Source organism: Rattus norvegicus, chromosome 3, assembly GCF_021556685.1.
Source record: "Rattus norvegicus strain SHRSP/BbbUtx chromosome 3, alternate assembly SHRSP_T2T, whole genome shotgun sequence".
NCBI lineage: Eukaryota > Metazoa > Chordata > Mammalia > Rodentia > Muridae > Rattus > Rattus norvegicus.
This window is the reverse complement of record NC_141536.1, coordinates 20,915,517-20,938,183: the sequence shown is the minus strand read 5'-3', so window position 1 is coordinate 20,938,183 and position 22,667 is coordinate 20,915,517. Positions and strand designations below refer to the sequence as shown.

The 22,667-nt window shown below is 46.0% G+C and overlaps 1 protein-coding gene across 50 annotated transcripts in view; it reads left to right on the top strand.

Annotated features, from left to right (window-relative positions):
• Dennd1a (DENN domain containing 1A) overlaps positions 1 to 22,667 on the top strand; it is a 488,046-nt gene that overhangs the window by 410,657 nt on the left and 54,722 nt on the right. For all 50 annotated transcript variants that reach the window (XR_015683115.1, XR_015683114.1, NM_001434229.1 and 47 more), the window contains 3 exons: positions 18,564 to 18,668; positions 18,931 to 19,018; positions 20,955 to 20,995. Coding sequence is in view for 48 of the 50 variants with exons in the window: in NM_001434229.1 (NP_001421158.1) it covers positions 18,564 to 18,668; positions 18,931 to 19,018; positions 20,955 to 20,995 (234 nt within the window). In the remaining 2 variants the exon portion in view is untranslated. The remainder of the gene's footprint in view (positions 1 to 18,563; positions 18,669 to 18,930; positions 19,019 to 20,954; positions 20,996 to 22,667) is intronic.

Sequence of the window (22,667 nt, the reverse complement as noted above, 5' to 3'; positions counted from 1 at the left end):
AGAGCAGAGGCCAGGGGATCCTTCCAGACTGTGGCCATCTATACACCTACCTTCTCCCTGGCCACCCAAGCTTTTCATGGTCCCTGGTGCCTTAGGATAATGGCAGTTCCTTCTTGCCCTGTGACCTGTATCAATACCCCGCTCTCTGTGTCTTAGCCACTTAGCCATCTCATGTCCTTTCTGTCCCTCCATCCCACTCAGCTTACTCTCCACTTCTAGACACATGTCATTTTCCCCAGGAGGTTTTTGCAGCGCCCCCAGACCTGCCCATGGCACCCTGCTGCATTGTAACTCTGTACCTGTCTGTAAGATAAATTGGCCTTCTCTAGACCCATGCTAGTTCAGATAGGCTCTGTGCATCTAGCTATTAACATAGTGGGGGAACTATGAAGTCTTTCCTGCTTTGTAGACATGCAGTAGGCTTCCCAAAAGCCAGGCTGTGGAACCTGAGTACGTGCTTGCCAGGCTAAGAGGGTAAGAGACAAGGAGCCTAAACTGGGCACAGTCTAAAATATTGTGTTTAAAAATGAACCAAGCATTGTAACTCACACCCATAATACCACCACTTGGAAAGCTAAGGCAGGAGAATTGCCAGGAGTTCAAGGCCAGACTTGAGCTACATAGTGAGTTACAGGTCAGCCTGAACTACAAGTTGAGACCCTGTTGATGTCTATACTGCATTCCATGTGTCGTAAAAGCTGATGATCTATTCCTAAGCTGCCACCACACACACACACACACACACACACACACACACACACACACACACACACACACACGTGCTCCATCTGCAAGGCTCCTTCACTGACCACTTCCCCTCTAACTAGTAAGAACAGGAATGCTTATTACAAACCTCTCCTGAGTGACTGACCACTTAGTGGCTGGGTGACTGACAAAAGGAGCCTGACCCACTATTCCCTGTTTGGATTTCCTAGTCTCACAGAATCACAGTTGAATCCCTTTAGAGCAAAGATAATGGTGGCTGCTGGGCAGAGGCTGGACAGAGCCATAGCACCCAGCTCCCCTGCCCAGGGAGGAGAGCAAAACAGTGTCCACGTGCTTCCTGTGGCCTCAGCTTTCCCTGCCACTTTGCTCTCTGGGCCCTGTCTCTTGTCCCCACCCTTGCTGTGCCTGCTCATCACTCTGGTAGGTTTCTAGGTGGTAGATGGTTGCCACCCCACCCCCTCCTTCTCCATCACTAATAGCTGCTGTTTAGCTCACCCTCACATATTTTAGCCTCATAATTTTTCCTTCTGAATCAGCCTCTGCAAATTCTAATCACCTCACTTTTTCTTCTTCCCTGAATTCCCTCCAATTTGGAGATTCAAAAGAGGCGCTTCCCTGCATGAACATGCTGTGATTCAATTTGAAAATAAATTCCTCCTGGCAGCAGCCATCTTTCTGGAGAGTGACATTTAAGACTGACAGTGGACAAGATTGTAAACAGGTTTCCAATAAGAAAAAAAAAAATCCGAGTTAAGTGCATTCTGTGAATTTTTTTAAATGATGTGTGCATGTGTGTGCGTTCGAGTCTATAATTGCAGCCTTGCTGGGGCACTGTCTGCTATAGGAAGAATTCAGGGACCATGTGGGTCTCTTGTAAGCTCTGTTGGTATTCTTTCGCTTTACTGAAAGCCACTTCATTTCATGAGACTCCCTCCCATAAAAGAGCAAGGACAGTTCATTCAACACACCCTATGTTCAGTCCTATTTTGTACACCAAGTCATGTGCTGAGTGAGGGAGCACTGGACCCAGTAAGACAGTTTACCCCTGTAGCTGAAGAGCTCATGTCCTTGAGTAAAAACAGGAATAGACGGGTACCTGATCTTTGGCATGACAGAGAGGAAGACCCAAAAGTATATGAAAAAGAGCAATTTTGTGAAGGTCATGATGCTAAACTTTACCTGTAGGATGAGGAGTGGTTAACCTGATACAGAAAAGAGGGTGATACGGAAAGATTCCAGACAAAAAGAATGGCATGAGCTGAAGGAACTAACGCACAGCCTGGGTACAGCTTGCAGGAAGCTGGGAGCAGCTGGCAGGAAAGAAACTTCTGGTATGCAGGGGTTGTAGCTGGAGGGACATTGAGGGTTGGCATTCCCCAGAAACAGCCTTAGAGCTTCTCACAGAGGCAGGGTAGACAGAAGCTAAAGTGATGTTCAAAGTCCCTTTCAGGTGAGACAGCAGGAGGAGGTGAAGCAAGCCTGAAGCAGCATCCCAGAGAGGAGACACCTGTGCTTGTTGGGACAGAAGAGGAAGCTGGGAGGTAGCCTAGACAGTCAGGAAGGGTCTGGAGAGCCTCAGGATAAAAACCTTGGCATGTGAGATAACCCATCTGCAGGAGTAGTTGTTACCTTGTGTCTCTTCTAAAGCAAACATGTTCACTGCTCATAAACCCAATTAACAGCTTCTACTTGGAGCCTAAGGAGACTCTATCCTGAAACCAGGCAATATATGGCCAGTAAAATTAATGTAGCTGACTTTCTACCTTCTCCAATCATCACTTGTAAATACAGCTCTTTCCAGGCTTTTTTGGGACGGTCTTTGACAGTTCCTTGCCAACCCGCCAGTTACCATGTGGCAGCTTCTAAAGGGAAGGTCATGGAGCCACCCAACCCAAACACTGGCATCCATCTGCATACTCCTTAGCACCTTTTCTTTCCTTTCTTCCAAACTAACCAAGGCCAGAAGTGGGGGAAGCAAGGAACTCGGCCTTACCTCCCACCCCTGAGCTCCCATCTTTCTGAACAAGGGGACTGCAATCCTCCGGAATTCCAGTGTCCTTCCAGAGCTGTGTGCAATCAATGAAGCAACCACCTTAAAGGTGAAGGTGTCATCAAAAGAGCTGAGCTCACAGCCACTGCTTTTAACAATGTTCTGGGTTGCGACTAACAATGGGGAGGATTAAGAAGAATGACTAGGATGTGAAGGAAAGTGATTGCAGGCATCAGTTTGCCTAGCTGCTCCTCTTAAGAGCAAATGAGGGCTACTGATGTTGGTGATCTTTTGAAGGGTGGCAGATAACAGGAAAGATTCAAACTTGCATGATTGGGAACCCACCCCCACCCCCCAGGGACTTGAGCAAAGTCAGCAGACTTTTTGGGTTTATTTCCAGGTCTCCAGGCACCTTCTCATGCCTGTCACAAACACTGTTTACTTGTGTGGCTCCCCACATTCTACGAGAAAGGGACCTAGACTGGCTTTGTCATTACCATTGCAGCTCTTACAAAATGCATAGCAGATAAACAATAGTTTTTAACTCACTTTTTAAAAAGTGCATGTGCTTTAGGGTCACACCTCTCTCACATAGGTGGAGGTCAAAGGCCAGCTTACAGCAGTCAGTTTTCTCTTTCCACCATGTGGGTCTCAGGGTTAAAATCAGATCATCAGACTTGACAGTAAGTGACTTAAACCAGTGAGCCACCTTACTGACCCTATAACTAAATCACTTTTACTACCACCCCATCACTGCATTAACATTAAATATACTAGATTAGAAGTTTGCCATGTGTGGCCTCCCATCCACTTGTACATACCCATCCTGCTACCATGATTCCCCTGCTGGCTCTTTTCCCCAAGAATTTCATAATGAAAATTAGAAAACACAGACACAACACACAGGCTATAATGTTACAGTGAAAACTACATGCTGCCATGTAGGTTGCCCATCCCATTTGTGCACATACGCTTTGTCACAGGCTTTGTTGATAATGTGGCAGTAGATCCTTCACCTAGTATGCAAGGAGCTCTGGGCTCAAAGCTCAGAGCTGAAAAAAAGCAAGCTTGTATTATGCATGTATGAATGCACTACATCTTTATGCATTCCAGAGTACGGAGACATCGAGATCTTCCCCCCAAAGCTTTCAGCATATCTACTGATAACTAGAGTAAATACAGTTGGAATATGAAGAGCTGGCTCTCAGAAGCCTGTCATCATCATCATTATTAGGAATACATAATGGTTGTAGTGATTCCGTATTTCCAAAGGTTACCCCATGGTAAGAAGGGCTGCCTTTCCCTTTATTCCTTTACTCCATATGTTAACCTCAACAGGCAAATGGCCAGAAGTCCGACCCCCATATATCCCAGGCACAGACTTTCACTCCATTCCCTAAGTGCTTATCCTCCTGACCATTCCTAAATGCCTTTTGAAGGCTCAGTAATGTGGCCATACAGTCTCTGAAGCATGTGATCCACTTTGGTCCATCCCAGATCTGAGAGGGTCAAATGCAGCGTTCCCTCCTCTCTCAGGACCATCTCTGATGGGAATGGCGCATGGTAACAAGACTTAGGAAGTCAAAGACAGGGTCTAGAAAATCAGAACCTAGGGCTACCCAACGCAGGCTTTAGCCTTGGGTAGGAAGATTCCTTCTACACCACCTAGGCCTAGAGCATAGTCATGTGGAACAGGAATCATTGAATATGCCTGCATTCTTCCCAAACTGTAAAATGAGGCATCAGTGATATCTGTTTCATGGGGTTGCTGTGAGTATTAAATAATTGAGTACAGATGGAGGAAACACCCAGAAAGACTCTAGCACAGGAAACTGAAGAGTACCCATTATCCTTGTCAACACATATCACCACCACAGCCACCACCCTACTTTTTACCCAGGATGACAGTACCTCAAAATTATATAAGCAGCTGTGTGCAGGCCATGCTATTGTCCAAGAGAGAGTGAACAAAACTTCCCTGGGTAAAAATTCATGGAGCTATGAGATACAAACAACCTTCTCAAAGTGATCAGCAAATGTTAGCTTCCCACCCCAGGTGAAAAGTGCGGGATAGAAAACATGGCCATGAGGGCACGGTATCCTAGAATATCATTGCAGATAATATGAGTAGGTTCTTGGGGCCAAGATATGCATGCAGCATACTGGACCTTAAACCAAATCTGGGTTTCCTCCAGTGTGCTCATGGAAATTTTGGTTCAATAGAGCTGAACCAGCTATTTGGTCCAGGAGATATCATCTGTTACAAAAAGAAATTCCTGCTTGATGCTTATCAAGACATCGCCAATTATTTTAACCGGGAACACAATCAGAGCCTACAAGCTCTTGAACTTACCAGAGTTGTGATATAAGAAGCCCTTTCCTTAAATGACTGCTTTACCTACATATGTAGACACAGAAGTATGCATGCCACTCTGGCACTGTCTGGGTAACTCATAATTAATATTTACTTAAAACAATCATTAGTCTCTGCTGGGTGACATTAAACCCATGTTCGCAGTATTTTTAGCCAGGCCTTCCCCACACCTGCGGTTGGCAGGCAACTGTGTGGCAGCAGGAGCCCCACAGTGCTTCATAAACAAGCCCGTACACCTGGACAAGCCATGCTGCATGCCACTCAGGCAACCGTCTGGGACCTCGGACAGCCCCCACCCCCTTCACCAGTGGCATCCTTCCTTCCCTTTACTTCTTAGACATCACAAACAAAGCACATTTCCCTTTAGTCAATGTTGCATCAGTGCCCAGACCACAGCCACAGAAAAAGCTTGGCTTTTTCTGAAATGTAGGATTCATCCAGTAAGGAAAAGGAGGGTTGTTAGGACAGCCGTGAGTAGATATTAAACCTTCCATATTCACTGTTTCCTTTAAACTATGCAACATCTTGGCAAGTCAGCTCCTCTCACTCCCTTGCTATTTCAGAAGAGGAAACTAAGTCCCATCTGGCTGAGCCTGTGCTTTCCACTGTCCTACCCAGCCTCAGTTGTAATTGATCCCATCAAATAACAGGGAGGATGAAAATGAATGCTCCCAGGTGCTGGGCAATTTACAACAGGAATATGCAATTTCTCCCCGTATACATATGGGTAAAATAAAGATCTAGAGTTCAATTGTCTGGCTCATAAGCACCAGAAACAAAATTACCCTGCCTCCTGGTTCTTCAACAGGAAACATTTTCCCACCTTACCAGTGACCTTGAGAGAGATTTGCCATGCACACAGTCAGTAATGTCAACCCTAAGATCTTGTTATTTCCCTTCTCAGCTGATGTGAGTGATCTGCTTGACAGTTTTTAGGTTTGGCTCTACAGGTAAAGGCTCTTGCTACCAAGCCTGATGACCTGAGTTCCATGCCCAGGACTCAAGTGATAGAAACAGAGAAGCAAGTCCTATAAGTGGCTTCTGACCTGCACACATACCCAAGCACACCATACACACAGTCAACATTTAAAAGAAAAATACTAGGTCAGGTATGGTGGCAAGTGGGAGGCAGAGGCAGGAGGATCTCTGTGAGTTCAAGGCCAGCCCAGTCTACAGATCGAGTTCTAGAACAGCCAGGGCTACATACACAGAGAAACCCTGTCTCAGGGAAAAAAATTAAAAAAGCAAGCAAAGTTCTTCAAGTTCATGACCGGCCTAGTCTGCACAGCCAACCAGGAATATGTAGTGAGACCCATTTTCAGTAATATATGTGTATACGTGAAAGACTTGGGGCTATATTTCAAAAAGAATCTTTAAGTTTTAATTTTTTTATCCAAGTCATAATTAACCATTATAACAATAGCTTAACATTTATTCAGAAATTTATAATTTCAGGGTTCTTCCATTATTGATGCATTGACTCCTTTAAAACAAGTATGTGAAAGTAGATGTTGCAAACCCCACTTCAGAGCATTAAACTGAATTTAGAGCAGCTGGCAGCATGTCCAAGGCCAGTGCAGGTAGAATAGGAGCTCAGCCACTGAAGGTCAAGTACCCACACATTACAAAGGATTGCCTACTCTGTTAGGTAAGACCACAGAGTTAGGAGATTTATACACTTTAAATGGAGAGATTGGGGCAGTTTTGCAACACAAACCTGGCTTCAAGAGCCCCTTTATTAAAAGTAGTGATATCTCTTCACTTAGGCCACAGGACCAGGCTGTTGAGGTGGGTACACAAGTAGTGGTGCCCACACTGATCTGTGGGAGAACTGGTGGATGGGGTCCATTAAGAGTGACTTTACACTGGGACTAGAGAAATGCTTATCAGATAAAGAGCACCGGCTGCTCTTCAGAAGACCCTGGTTCCATTTCCAGCATCCACGTGGTGGCTCACTACTCTCTATAACTCCAATTGCAGAAGATCTGACATCCTCTTCTAGACTCTGTGGGTACAGACATCCATGCAAGAAAAAAACATACATACATACATACATACATACATACATACATACATACATACATACAATAGAAAAATTGAGGTAAATTTTAAAAAGTGACTTTACACAATGAAAATGATCAGTGAGGGCATATAGGGTCTGGAGAGGAGTAGAGCTGGCATTTTTGGCCCAGCAAATCGCTGCCCATCTGCTCTCTGTCAGAATATGTTAGGAGTGCATCTGGATTGCTGCCCCAGAGCCTCAGCTCCGGGCGGGTCATGTGGTCGTCTCCACGACAACTCCAGGAGCGCTGGAAACTGCTGTACTTGGAGCCAGATGCTGCTCTGCACATGTGGTCTAATTAGCCGGGGTTCCCTGCCTCCTCCGCCTCTCACCCCTCCCTGCATATACTACCTTCTCTTTTCCCTGCCTCCCTCCTTTCCTAGCCTTCCTCACATCCTCTGACTGGCTGTGCACTGTTTGCCTTTTCTTCAAGCATCCCTGTTATCCTGGCACTGTGCAGGGAGCTCCAGACACCTCTGTCCCTGAGAAAGACACCTCTGGGGTAGGAACTGACAGGTGACTAGGCAAGACTAGCCACAAATGCTCTTGCAGTGGAGAGCTTGGGTCTCAAGACTCACAGGAGGTTCAACAAAGACCATGGCACGTTCTGCTAAATCTTCGAGTTAGGTTTTATAAGGCATGAATAATTCCCCAGGAGAAGATGTGGCACATGAAAAAGCAGAGGTCAATGGAACCTTTTGGAGAACTGGTTACTGGAACACAAGGTATTTGGGGAATGAGAAGCTGTGGTTGGCCATCAGACTTCTCTCCACCTCTGAACTTTACTTGGTTCTACAGGCGCTAGGAGCCAGTAAATGGTACTGTTATGGGCTGAGGCTCTGGGTAAACAAAGTCTCCTCAGGACTGTGCTGCAAATTCTACCTAGGACTCTTTCGTTGCTGGGTGGGAAATGCTTGGGAAAGTGTAGTCAGAATGTGCTGAGAAGTGAATTTTTGTGTCTTCTGCAGAGCCAGCACCCACCATTTCTTGAATCACTAGCTCTCAGGAAAATGCAACCAATGAGGAAGGAGCATCTTCCTCACTCACCCTGTATGATGTGCTTGTATGCCCAAGACAGCAGCTCCTGTCTGCTTTCTGCCGAGCCCACTCTCTGCTCATAACCTTTCTTCCCACTCCATTTAGCCCACCCCTGCCCCTCGTGGGTGCTTTTCTTTTGCATCACCCCTCCCTATATGGCCTCTCCCTACCTTGTCTGGACAGGATCACCTTGACCATAGGTATTTGTTGAAGGGAGGGTGCTGGTGTTGCCACCTCAGATGTCATATGAACCTCAAAAGACATCTAAAAAGAGCCAGGAAGGGCATTACTGGCCTTTGGATGTTCTTACAGGTAGAAGCTCCTTGACAAGACATGTGATTTAAGACCTCCAATATGAAGTGAAGGAACTCTCTCTTGTACACCTGAGGAAACAGGCTTAGAGAGGCTCTCTTGCTTTTCTTCTGGAGTTCTGGGATGCACTGAGCCCCTCTGAGGCTGAGGCCCAAGGTCATCTAAACTCAGCACCCAGAGACACTGGGCTCTGAACTAGGTAGTGGCCATACCGTACAGAGAAGCCGCCTGCATTGGAAGATTATTGGCAGTCACTTGAATTCTCCAGAAATCCACAACAAAGCCCTGTCTGGGCAAGTGAGCCTGTTCTGAGGGTTTTGCAGTGCCATGGGAGAAATCCCGGCCTGTGGTTCCTCCTAGTCTATATAACTGGGCCAGGAATATCTCCTCTCTCTGAAGGAGAGGGATAAAGGGCCTTTCTCCATAGAGCTGTCACAGGAAGCCAATTTTCAACAAGAATCATCATGAGGCCCCAAGCAGGGCTGCACCCCAGACAGCTTTTGTGAAGCTCCACTCTCCGGTGGCTCTTGTTTAGTCTTGCTTCCAGTATCCATATGTTGGGTGTAGATTGTACATATGTGCATGGAGTCAGGGCTGCATGCAGCAGAATCAATGTGTGCAGCAGACAGAGAACTACCAGAAGTTAGGTGTTGTGCCCTCAGCAAAGCACTTTGCATAAATCACTGTGATTCCCCACACAGCTGGAAAGCAGTGTCTCCCATCTCACCATGAGAAACCATCTCAGAGGACTTGGGGCCTGCCCTGAGTTCCAAACCCTGTAGGTGGTGGACCCTCCAGTTTCTTCCTTTGCTGCATCTGCATGGATTGCTGATGTGGTGGTCTGTTTCTCTATAAACCTAGAAAAGATCTCAGAGAGCCACCCCTATGTGTAGAAACAGAACATGTAAGCATTTGAAACTTCCATGAAGACTTTACAGCCACCCAACTGAGCTGAGGCCTAGGCAAGGAAAGGAAGCAAAGCCACGTCAAGTGTTGATCCCATGCTCTTTACACTTCACAGTGCTGCTGTTCACAGCTAGAAGCTTCCTGCTTCCCAGGCACCAGGCCAGTGCCAGGTACAGGAGATGCAGCACTAGACAGGGCACATGAGAGAGGGTGATAATGAAAAGAGGAGCCAGGAGTCAACAGGCTAGCCATATAGTTCAGTATGTGGGCACTGCTGTGACAGCTCCTCCAAGGGTCATGCCACCAAGGGACTAGTAGCTGACTGCTCCTTGCCTGACTCAGGAGGTAGGGCTTCTCTGTTTTATTCACATGTCTTTACATATGTGAGCTGCAGGTTTGCATAGCCACAACCAGCACTGGCTCCTCTGTTGATCATCTCTCCCAGGGACCCATGAAACCCTTAAACCTATCCCCTCTCGTGTAGGCTTTCCCAAACTACATTCCCCTCCTCCCCTGCTGCCAGTACACAGACCCTCATCTCTATCCTGTGTAAGGAAGCATTAAAATTAAATGAATCACTGTGTTATACCAGATCTGGCCCCCAGTAGTGCTGAGTTGACTCTGACACTGCCTAGGTGTCACAGTCACCAGCTACTTGATCCTGATAGCTCTGTGTGTAGCATTTGGTTTCCGCCCTGAGAAAGAGAGCTATCAGTGTACTGCAGGAATGAGCCACCACTGCTCCGTGGACCTTACTCCACATAGAGAGTCCACCACTCAGAGCACCAGGGAGAAAGAGATTGGCTCTGTGTTGTATCAGTGAGGCTCCAAGAGGTGAACAGCTACCTCAGGCATAGTGGAACCACAGCCTAGTCAGTGTCACTGCCCTATAATACATCTCTGAGTTGCCTCTAGAGCAGCTCCGGCTGCCAGCAAGGTCACAAATATAATCCTGTGATTACATCTCAATGCAAAACAAATAATATCCTATTATATATACCGGAACCAGGAAGACTTGGCCTCCAAACACTGGCCAGGCCTCTGCCCAACTCAGTGACCTCAGGCAGGTAACCCCACCTGGCAGAGCCTCGATTTCCTTGTCTGTGAAATGGAGGTCATCATAAAACCTATCTCCCAGGTTGCCATAGAGAATAAGCAGGATAATGCATGTAAAACCAGCCAACACTCTCTGAGTGCTCAGCAAGAGGTAGTTGGTTTTAATCACTGCACCTGCTTTCTTCCAAGAGCTGATTCCCATCTGCATGTCTTAGGGGAGGAAAATCTTGAGCTAGTATGCATGAAGACCAACTTCATTGTGTCTCCTTGCCTTCACAGGCCTCCCCGCTCATCTGTGTTCCTGTGCTAATCAGAATTTCCTGACTTCTCCCTGTTTGTCTCCGTTAATGCTGAAGAAAGGGGCTCTTGGCACAGATGAGCTGAGGCGTGGGCTGGCGCGCCTGTGATTCGAATGTCTTTACTATAATCTAGCGAGAATGTGCAGGGGGCCTGTCAATACTGGAGCTGTGGCCAGAATGGGCAAATACCAGCAGCCCGGCCATCTCTGGCCCACAAATCATCTGAGGAGCTCTAGGTGGGCGCCCACATTTGCCCTAACTTAAAATCATCCGAATAGCAAGGAGACTTCACAAGGAGACATTGATTCTTTATTTAGGGCTTGTTACAGGGAGGCAGTCCCCAGCATGCCTCAGCTACTCCACACTTGCTACAGAAAGCTCTTTTGATCCTGTCATTCCAAGAGTGGCCTGGCCCAGCCCTGTCAGGGTTATCTGATTGGCTGTGGGGTGATCTTCTTCCTACATCCATCTCAAGACCCCAGTGTGTTCTGTGCTTAGACTTGAGAGTCATTACACTGGAGACCTCTGAGACTTGGGCTATGGGCTTCTCCATGTGGGTGTTCCTCTCTCATAAGACAGGGATGATAAGTGAAGGCCTTGGCAAGGGTGGGCGGGACATGCTGGCTGTCACAGAATGAGTTCTCCACTGACAGGCTCCCTCTTCCCATGTTCCTACTGCTAATGTTATAGCAAGGGAGCTCACTGCCGCCCCCCCCCCAACTCCACAACACAGGGGAATTCACTTGGGCAGCTGCCCAGCTGACCTGTGTAGGGCAGCCTTCAGATTAGCACAGCCTGTATTTCTACCTGAAGAGGGCTACCGAAGCCCCAACAGGGAATTTGGAAGTATTTCAGTAAAATACAACCAAGGTGGGCACTGCTTGTGATGAATGCTCCCAGTGTCTCCAGCTTTCTTAGGATTGGCCTAGGCTGGTTGCTCTTACCTCTGCCAGTGGCTTTCAGCTTCTACCCTGCAGTTAGTTTGTAAAGTTGTAGGATTGAGAAGTTAGAAGCACCCCAGGTAATTGCCAAGGTTGAGACTGATTGACCTAGAGCACTCTGTCTATCCCAGCCCGGTTGTCAAGCAATCCCATAAGGCAGGTAGTTATGCCTATGCTAAGATGATGGCTAAGTATGGGACATGGGGGCAAAAAAACACAGCTGGCTCAGGAAGCATCTGTGTGTGTCTCTCTCATCCACCTATCTGGAGCAAATAAGCAGTCTGTCATGTCCCCTAGGAACTTGCAGTGCTCTGGGAAAGCCTGTCTGCCCAGGGGTAGTGTTTATAGAGACACTGTGGAAGAGCTGGAGCCCTCTCACAAGCTGAGTCCCCTAGCAAAGTTTTCTGAGGAAAATGACAAGACAAAAGCCCAGAGGCCCTGGAAGAGAATATGTGAGTGTAAGAGAGGCAGATTAGATTCCACTAACAAGGCAGCTATGGAAGACCCAAGAACCTTGAGTGTTGTGCTCAGGAGTCCAGAAACCCCAAAACCCAGCTAAGATCCTAAGTCGGAGAGGCAGATAGTCAGCTACAGACCCACCTGCTGAGCACTTAACCTAGAAGAGAGAGGATGGGATAGGGTGTGGGAATGACCCCCCAAATTGGTCTCGGTAGCCTGTCCTTTATGCAGTCAATCAAGATCTGTGCTTACTTTGATAATCTGCCATTGTATCATAATACTTAAAACTTGCCCTGTGGGCTGGAGACATGGCTCAGCGGTTAAGAGCACCTGACTACTCTTCCAGAGGTCCTGAGTTCAATTCCCAGCAACCACATGGTGGCTCACAACCATCTGTAAAGAGATCTGATGCCCTCTTCTGGTGTCTGAAGACAGCTACAGTGTACTTATATATAATAAATAAATAAATCTTTAAAAAAAAAAAAAAACTTGTCCTGTAAACATATGCTTTCTATGAAGTCCTGTGGGGCAGTGGAGATGGATACCAGCAAAGGCGCTAAGCCTGGCCATCTCAGTCCTATAGCATTACCATGCTTACATAGCACGTCTGACAAGTGAATCTTCAGTGGAGTGAGTGGGACCATCAGCCCATGACCACACTCTGGTTCAAACCAGAACTTGCTTCAAGCACAGCAGAACTGTGGTTCCTTGATGATATAAGCATCATAGGGTCTGATGCAGGAGCTGTCATGCACTGTACTTAGACCAACTATGAAAATGACATAAAAGGAAAGAGACAAAGCAATCATGGCCCCTCTTTCTTTCTGATCACTAAGTTAAAAATGTATGAACTGTAGCTGTATGAAGAAGTAAAATCAGGGTTGGGGATTTAGCTCAGTGGTAGAGTGCTTGCCTAGCAAGCACAAGGCCCTGGGTTCGGTCCCCAGCTCCAAAAAAAAGGAAAAAAGAGGAAAAAAAAAGTAAAATTAAGAACACAGGAACTGGAGAGATTGCCCAGTGGTTAAGAGCAATGTAATGTCTTTCCAAAGAACCAGAGTTCAGTTCCCAACACCCACAGTCTTGTACACACACAGAATCAAAAACACAGGTTCCAGCTATGAAATATTATGCCCATTCAAGTTAGTATTTTTACAACCATTATCACATGATGTAAAATTGAACAGCAAAAGTTATGCTGATAACTTAACATTGATTTTCTTCTTTTCTTAGAATGTGAATAAATAATATACAAACACTTTGATAGATTTTTAAAGAAATAGGGGCAGGAAAAGGTAGGGAGAAAGGTTAGATTTTAGCAGCATTTTTTTTCAAGAGTGTTCATTTTATAGTGGGCCATGTTTGTCATGCTACCAGCCATGAGAAGACCAGTCTCTGCCCTCATGGAGGACCCTGATTTGTGAGAAATCCATTGTGGAGCCATCTATCTTTGATCAGTGATACTGTGGCATTGCATTGGCACTGTTATCACCAATCGTGAAAGACAGGTTGAGTTGCTGGAGATTGCAGGGCTGACAGTTCTGTGAGGGATCAGGACAGGCCTTTTGACTCCAGGATGCATTCACTCTTTACCATGTTGAGTTTCGTTATGGAGACTAAATCCAGAGTTTCAAGTTTTTGTAATGGTTCCTTTAGCAAAAACAATCCCAGCCCTCTGGTGTGCCAGATGCCCCTCTACACTGTACTTGTCTGTCCCCTGAACTTGATAAGATTCCTTTGAATGAAACAGCTAACTTTCTATTATGGAAAAATTCAGGCCAAATATTCATACCAAATGAACAATCTCACCTTCTACCCTGACATACTCTGTTGATCTTTTAAAATTGTAATTAAGAGGGACTGGAGAGATGGCTTAGTGCTTAAGAGCACTGACTGCTCTTCTAGAGGTCCTGAGTTCAATTCCCAGCAACCACATGGTGGCTCACAACCATCTGTAATGGGATCTGGTGCCCTCTTCTGGTGTGTCTGAAGACAGCTACAGTGTACTCATATTTTAAAAATTAATAAAAAATTTTAAACTAATAGATTTTATTAAAATTGTAATTAAGAAATTTTATTATAAAATTTCCCCTTTTAACTATTTCATACATGCAGTGCCATGCCCTTCAGTACACTCACACTGGCATGAAGCCATATCCATCTCTCAAACTTCATCATCTTCTAAATCTTAAACCTCCTCAACTACCCCCATGCCCCAGAAGCCTCCATTCTCTTTCTCTCTTGATGAATTTGATCGTTCACAATTACCAGTCTTTTTAACAGTCTTATTTCTTTTTTTTTCTTTTTTTTCTTTTTTTTTTCTTTCTTTTTCTTTTTTTCAGAGCTGGGGACCGAACCCAGGGCCTCGCGCTCGCTAGGCAAGCGCTCTACCGCTGAGCTAAATCCCCAACCTTATTTCTCTTAACATAATATCCGTAATACATCCATGCTGAAACATGTCAGGTTCCTTTTTAAGGCATGTGTAATATATGTAAAAACATTACATTTTGGCTCAATAAGTAAAGCACCCGCTACACAAGCATGAGGACCCAAGTTCAGGTCCCTAGCAACCACGTAAAAGTAGAGCCTGGCCTTCTTTTAATCTCAGCAATGAAAGGCAGATCTCAGAGCTCGCTGGACTCCCAGTCAAACTGAAACAGCACAGTACTGGTTTGATGAGAGATAGTATCTCAGAAAGTAGAGAGGGGCCAGCAAGATGGTTAAACAGGTAAAGGCACTTGCCACCAAGGCTGTTTACCTGATTTCAGAACCCAGGACCCACATAGTGGAAGGAGAGAAACAACTCCCACAGGTTATCCACTGATCTAGTGCACATACTCACTCCTCCTGTACACATATACAAATATATATTTTTTATTTTAAAAATAAGGTGGAGAGTCATTGAGGGAGATGCCTGATGTCATCAACCTTCTATGCCTCCATATACCCAGAAGAATAGGCTCATACACCCATATAGCATGCTTATGTGTACACACACACGTGTACACACACACACACACACAAATAATGTTGCCATAGTCAGAATATTCTCTCAGTCTTATATAGTCTATACTTCCCAACCTGTACCTAGTATTTTTAAGACCCATATTTTATATTTTTATTCTTCTTATACAAAATCTGGCTTATAAGAGCTATTTTTAAATGTTAGAATATATAGATAAATCTTCCAAAAATAATGGGTTTTAAAATTTAAACAGTCTATAAAGAGGAGAGTCCTGTTTTTGTCTTAAAGTCATATAGTAAAAATAGGATTTTGATAACAATTAAATTTGTTAAGGAACAGAGAAGTCAGCAGGACAAAGGATGTTGTTTGAAGAACCTAGTGGGGGTTGTATTTTCACACCAGCACCAAAGATGCTGTGTGTATGAAGCCATTATTTCTGGAAGACTCAAACCTTTGGAGTCACAGGCTTCACCTGCTAACAAAGATTCAACTCATTAGTGATGGAGTTTTCGATTGATTCCATATGTCAAGAAGATAACCCAAGAGGGAAAACTTGTCTTTTTGTAACAGAGTCCTTGATGGGGTTGAGCAGCTGTGTTTTACTGTCCTTGGGGTCATAGATGGAAAACTCTCTACTAATGCCATCCAAGCGCAAATGCTCACGGCCTGACTCCCCAGAATTAACGTTGCCATCAGCAGGTTGCTTCAGCACCTACAGTGTCACCTAAGAAGACAAAAGGTTTAATCAATCAAATAAGAGAACTAAACCAGCAATTCCTACAATTTTTGTAAAAGAGAGAATAGCAAGATATCTATCTTCTGTGGTCTGTTAAAGACTGGAGTGGGGGTAGCCATGACAGCTATAAGACACTGGTGTGTAAAGCAGAAGGGTGAGCTTCATTTGCTTGCCCAGGTCCTATGGCAGGAGCCTTCACTGGGTCCTGCTTGTCTCCCAGAAGGGCTTATGTCTGAAGGGCTGGAGCTCTGCATCCTGAAGGTTTGACCTTTTGTGTTGTCCATCTGAGACATATTTATGGGACATCTACAAGAGCCCACCTGTGAAGTGTGACCATTGTTGGTATCTTGGAAGGAGAGTCACTCCGGGGACAGGCTCTGGGCGACAGTGCAGTTGCCTTCTAGCAGTGTCTGCTTGACACCACTGATGTTTTTAAGGCCTTTTCAGAAAAAGCCCCTGTTGTCACATTTCCCTGTGGGTTTCCTATCCATGCCCATGTCCTTTTGTCAGTTTTTATAACATGGATATCTGATCAGGGGGATGGTAACTCCAATGAGTGGATAAAAAACCCAAAAGGTGAGATTCCGCTCTCCTGCGGGCTAGCCTTACACACACATCAAAGCTCATTCCCAGTGTTTTCCCATCCTCTTCCGTACAAGACCCTTGTGTGTCACACACATTGTGATGCAGACGAGTTTGTCTGCTCACATGAAACACAGCAGAAAGAACACAAATCCAGTCATCACATGAAGGCAGCGCCTAGGGGACCAGGAATCTTGAGTAGGATGGTGATGTGGTTGAACTTTGACCAAAACTGATATGGACCAGGATGAATGAGATAGGACAGAGCATGAAGGTGCACCCTACCATTGCAGTCTGGTCCCGTGCCAAGGTCATGGATGGCAAGCAGTGAGTGAATGTGGGAGATGCCTCCCAGGCTGGATGGGAAGGGCATTGGAAGTCTGACCGGTCAACTGTGGATCAGTGAAGCTCTGACAGCCAAGAAAAGGAGGCACCGATTTGAATGCAGATAATGGATCTGTAATTGAGTGCAGACAGTGAGGCTTAGGTGCCTGATGTGGTCTGGTAAGGTTCTAGGCTAGTGAGATGTGTCAAAAGTCATCAGTATGTGTAAAGTCACCTAGAGAGAATATTGCCCTGCTGTGTTGGCCCCACAGTGTCCCCTGACATGGCCCCAGTAGTAAGGTGAAAGACTTGCAGAGGGTGAGGTCTACCTGGACTTGGTTTGGCAGAGAAGGGGCAATCCTTGCCAAAGTAATGTGAGCAGCTGCACGTCCTTCCCTGGGGATGAGAGGTGTACTCTGCTTGTTCACAGCACAGTCTGCAGCATTCTCCTGCCTCGTCAGCTAGGAAGCTCCAAATGATTCTGTAACTCAAGTTGAGGAACGGAGAAGCAACTCGTCCAGAACTGTTTCTAAACCATCTCACGATGTGTATTTCTCAGCAATCACTTTTCTTATTTGTTGTCATAGGTGCTTGCATAAAGAGCCTCAGATCCTTTGTAAAATCAGGGAGGGGTGAACTGTATAAAAGTGCATTGCCTCCATTGTTATGTTTCTGGGCCACCCCTCCAGCCTGAGGAGTGGAGCTGCCCAGTTGCTGAATTAATATTAGCTAGATTGAAGTGTAAGGAGTTCCTGGAACTTGTAGGAGCCAGACAGTAAATTTAACACGTAACTCATTAAAACAGGATAAAAGCAGAGCTTCAAACATCTTTGTGTTTTCCACCAAGTCCAAGAAAGGAGGGGGTGCCCTTAACACAGCTCAAGATGTAAAACGCAGATCTTTCAGAACCAGGAATGCAAAACACAATTAAAGGCATGTCTGCATAGACAAGCACTGCAGATGAGTTCAAAGAAAGTAAAGCGCTAACTACATAGGGCCTGGTTGTTTGTTTGTTTGTTTGTTTGTTTGTTTATTTTAAAACTTGAGGTATCATTTTCTTGACTCGATGTACTTTCGGGACAAAAATTTATTCATCAAACAACTTAAACACAAACTTGTATAGGTAGTAAATTTTATTTTATTTTTAATCAGTCAGTATTTTGTAAATTATAACTTGCTATAGGTCAAGCTATTGTGAGCCAGGCATGGCGGTACACACCTGTAATCCCAACATTTAGAAGGTTGAGTAGGACTCTCACAAGTTCAAGACCAGCTTGAATTATATAGCAAGAGTCTGTCTCAAAAACAAATAAGTAAAATAATCATTTTGTAAATGATTATAGTTTAAAACCACTTTCCACAGTTAGTATCTATGAAAAGGCCTCCAATAAGGAAAACCCAGTGCTGTTCCCTGCCCCAGCTCTGAAGGTGCAGCTCTGCCTTAGTAGGGTCCCTTCAACATGAGCTGTTGACTGACATCATGCTCTACCTCTACATATAGGAGGAAGAGTTTGGAAATCGTCATACTGGCTGGCACAGCACTAACTTGCTATAGGTTGTGGTCGTTGGTCACAGGGGTGAATGCATAGCTGATCTTGGCTGTCGGCTCTGCCAACCAGACTCTCTGATCTGGTGTACTGTATGTGGTTCTTCCTCCCAGAGACAGCGTCCCCACCATTGACTAGAGCAGTTGATGATGACCACACTTGTATAGGAAGGAGTAAAGGAGCAGAAGATGTGGAATCCTGCAGAAGGGGGCTTCCTGCTCTGACCTCATGTCCCTTCTTCATTCCCAGGAAGAACCCATCACTTTCAGTGAGGAGGCCTTCGTGTCCCACTACCGCTCTGGAGCCATGAGACAGTTCCTACAGAATGCCACACAGTTGCAGCTCTTCAAGCAGGTGCCCAGCCTCCCTCAGGGCCTGTGTCAGGTCCCTAGTTGGCATTTCTGCAATGGTTTCTACCTTAGGCACTAAGAATGAAGGCTGGGAAGGGACGGGCCTAGAGAGGGCTGGTGGGAAAGGGTTTTTGTAGAAAAGGCTTCGGTGCCAGACAGGCCCTTCCTTGCTTCTTGGTTGGTTTTAGGCATGTACCACAGTGCCCAATTGAATGATTCCCTTGTCCATAGACAAGAAGTGGTATATTTGCTTTTTGTCCATCCAGTTTATCGATGGCCGACTAGACCTTCTCAATTCCGGTGAAGGTTTCAGTGATGTCTTTGAGGAGGAGATCAGCATGGGAGAATATGCCGGTAAGAAGCTGCCTGTGGCCCTCCTGGCACAGGGGTTTGTTTTCCTTTTCAGTAGAGGTAGGGAGGAGACTGACTTCAACCTTGGCCTGGGAAGAGTTGGGAAATTCATTGTTTTGTGATAGGATGCCCATAGCTTAGCCCAAGTGAAGCCTCTCATCTCAGAGCAGTTGCTTCTACTGAGTAGAAAAGTCTGGCAGAGTGTCATGACCAGCATGATACAAGGGACACTTACCAGATTCTAAAGTAGGGGAGCTGAACTCAAATGGGGTCTCTACCTCATTGCTAGCTGTGACACCTGGGACAAGTCACTGATGGTGCCACAGACTACTTCACAGGGCTTCTGTATCGAGAAAGTGAGTCATTAGGACATGTTCTGCAATTCCCCAAAACAATCCCTGCTCTAGGGTCAAGCTCAACACATGTTTCTGTGCAGTGTGAGACAGCATTAAGTCAGACACAGTGATATATAGTCACAGCCACTGGGAGGCTGAGGCAGGTGATCACTCGAGCCCAGGATTTGGAACCAGCCTGCACGGTACAGTGAGACCCTTTCTCAAACAAATAAGTAAACAAGATATGAGCATCATTTCTGGGTGGCTGGTCTCAAAAGTATCATCCTTTCTATTTTCAGGGAAAGCATGTAGGGTATTGGGAGGTGTCAGTAATGAGCACCACCTGAGTCCCAGTCTAGCCATTGGTTTGTTCTTCGATGGCAGAGATAAGAATACATGTAGTTTCAGTCTTTGGAGTTAGAATAATGACACCCTCTTACTACTGAGCCCTTAGTCTGGGCTGTGCTGATGATCTTGGGAGCAGGACAAGCTTGCAGAGGCAGCTTCACATCCACCTGTTGATGATACAGGCCCAGCCAGCCCACACCACAATTGTTAAAACCAGTGCAGTTTGTGGCCAGTCACAGCAGACTGTTGACAAGCATTCCCTGAACACTAAACTCAGAGCTAAGCAGTGTGAGCTCCAGCTTTGAACCTTGGGAAAAAAAGATTCATGACTAAGACAAACACAAATGAAGCCAGTGCAGGAGGAGGAAGACTTGAGTTGTGGGTGGTTGGAACAGTGCTCTGTTATCTCCCTGCACCACTCGAACTAATGAAGGAGCAGACTCATGAGTCAAGTCCTGACCATGGGAGAGCAGTTCTAGGAGATGGGCTCTATATGTTGCTAAATAAAGCCTCATGTTGAGACCTCCTTGCCCCTCAGGATGCAGTGAACAGGGCTCACTCACATCTGTCATCAGGCAGGTAGCTACCTGGTAGCTCGTGTCCACAGGGTTCCTACACTGGGGCATTCAGCTCTGGTGCATCAAAGAATACAGATGTGGCCTGAACCAGTGACTGAGCTGTTCTTAGGGAAGAAGAAAGCTGAAGATAGTAAAGTGCTTCCCTAATAATCCTTGGCTCAAACCCTACCTCATAAACTTGCATTGTGCTAGAAGGATCAGAAGTTCAAGGTCATCTTTAATAACAGAAAGCCAAAGCCAATGTGAACTACATAACACTGTTTCTCACACACACGCCCAAAAAGATTAATTAAAAGAAGAGAAGAGGGTTCCAGAGGATGCAACATATTAGCTGTCTTTTCAGTTCACAGATGGCAAGGAATGGTGGCAAGAGAAGGGAAGCACATTTTTTACTGTCTTGAAGATGGACAGATTGTTTGCTCAGGAGCCCAAGGTAGCTCCCTGCAGTCAGGGTTGCAGGCAGTGCTGATGAAGCACAGGAGGGCGATGTGGGAGCTGTGGGCATTTATACAAAACCTACCAGAGAATGAAAACCAGTGACTTGACTCACTGCCTCACACCTCAGAGAGTAAGACACACAGACCTCCTGGCCTTTCTCTGCATTGTGAGCTTTCCAGCCACATGAAGGCAAGTTAAAGACATCTTTAAATGACAGCATCTCTCACTCTCTTCCCCTAGGCAGTGATAAACTGTACCATCAGTGGCTGTCCACAGTCCGGGTAAGTGTGCCCCATTCAGAGCTACCTGGTTTCCTATATGGCCCTGGCAGCTCCTCTCCGAAGCCACTGACAAAGCTGCCTCAAAGCAGCTTTCCTTGTCCATTCTCTCAGCTGAAGATGCTTTTGTCTTAATGCCAGACCACTCTCCTGTGGGATGGACTAAAAAGAAATGGTCTCCCTTAATGGGGAAAATGAGGCTGGAGAGGCTCCCTCCTCTTCAGGCCAGCCAAGGCCAATGAAGTGAAGTATTGTTCTAGAACATTACCTTCCTTTACCAGGCAGTTGTGATCCCAGCAAAGCCAAAGATCCATCTCCCTTGCTACACTGCAGTGTCTTTCACTTCAAGGGCTCCTCTGGGACACTTTTCTTCATTCCTTACTGCAATTGTGAACAACGTCTTGTTGAATTGGGAGCCAGGTGCTCAGGGCTCCTGTGGCCTCTAAGGAGTTCAAAGTTTTCCTGACTTTTCTATGGCTTTCTAATGAGTATGTTCTCAAGGCCTACTGTGTGCCAGGGACAACTGGCCCCTGGAAATCCAGAGGGGGGCAGGTCCTGCCCTGGGGGAGCTCCCCATCTTGTTAGGGAGGCAGGTACGTAAACAGACGCTCCAGCATAATGTGATAAGTGTTCTCTCCTGCTCCAGGCCAACCACAGCTGCTGCCAAGGCAGGTCCCGTGAAAGTGGCTGCAGTTGGCCAGAGTAAGCAGCTACTCCATGAAAGACTGCCTTTGTTCTTGGACGGCCAAACACAGCACTTGGCACATCAGAGGCGAGCAATAAGGACCTGCTGATTGATTGATAAAGGGAGTTTCAGTACTCCAAAGGACCCTTTAAACAGCGTTCTGAGTAATTTTGGAAGCCAGAACGGAATAGATGAGTGGATAGAATTTTCCTATTGTCCTAAAACATAGAACGCTTTCTAGGTCAAACTGTGTTGTCTTTCATTAAAACTCAAAATCTTTAAGGCAAACAGTTGCCAAAAGTTGCGCTGAAAGTTAAAGTCAATACTTACTGTCATCCCTTATATGACATGTTTGATTCAGAGTCCTCCAGAGCATGATGATACCCTGGACCCAGCATTCCAGGTTCTGTTCGTGCCACCCCATCTGGCCTGCCAGCCTCATTTCCACCATGGGTCAAGAACCCCTGTTCGTCCCAAGAGCACGCCCATAGCTCCCAACTTTTGCACTTTTTAATGTAGTTTCATACTCTGAGAATATTCATATCCTGCTATATTCCATATCAGTCTGCACTCAACCTCCATGGTCTAGGTCAAATGTTTTCTGCTCTGAGACCCTCCCCAGTCTTCTGGTCTCCAAACTTCCTGCATGTAACCAATGCAGCTCTCACCATCCAAATGTGGCATTTGCCCTTCTGTGTCCCTCGCCCATACACACAAAGCCTGGTGGTCTTCAGAGAAACCCTCCCTTGGCTCAGAGCCCTTCAGCCTTGTAACATGCTGTAGGTACAACTACAAATGGCCTGTGCACTTCACCTGGCTGCCTCCTAAGCCGTGGAAAGCCTTCATCCATGTCTGCCTCCCATGCTCCCCAGGGAAAGTGACAAACCATGTTGCCAGGGGTTCTAGTTAGTCAGGACCCTGTTTTCTTCCCTAGAGTGGAGTTAGCTAGGTGGTTCACAGTTAGGAAATAGGACAGAACACTATGGTAAG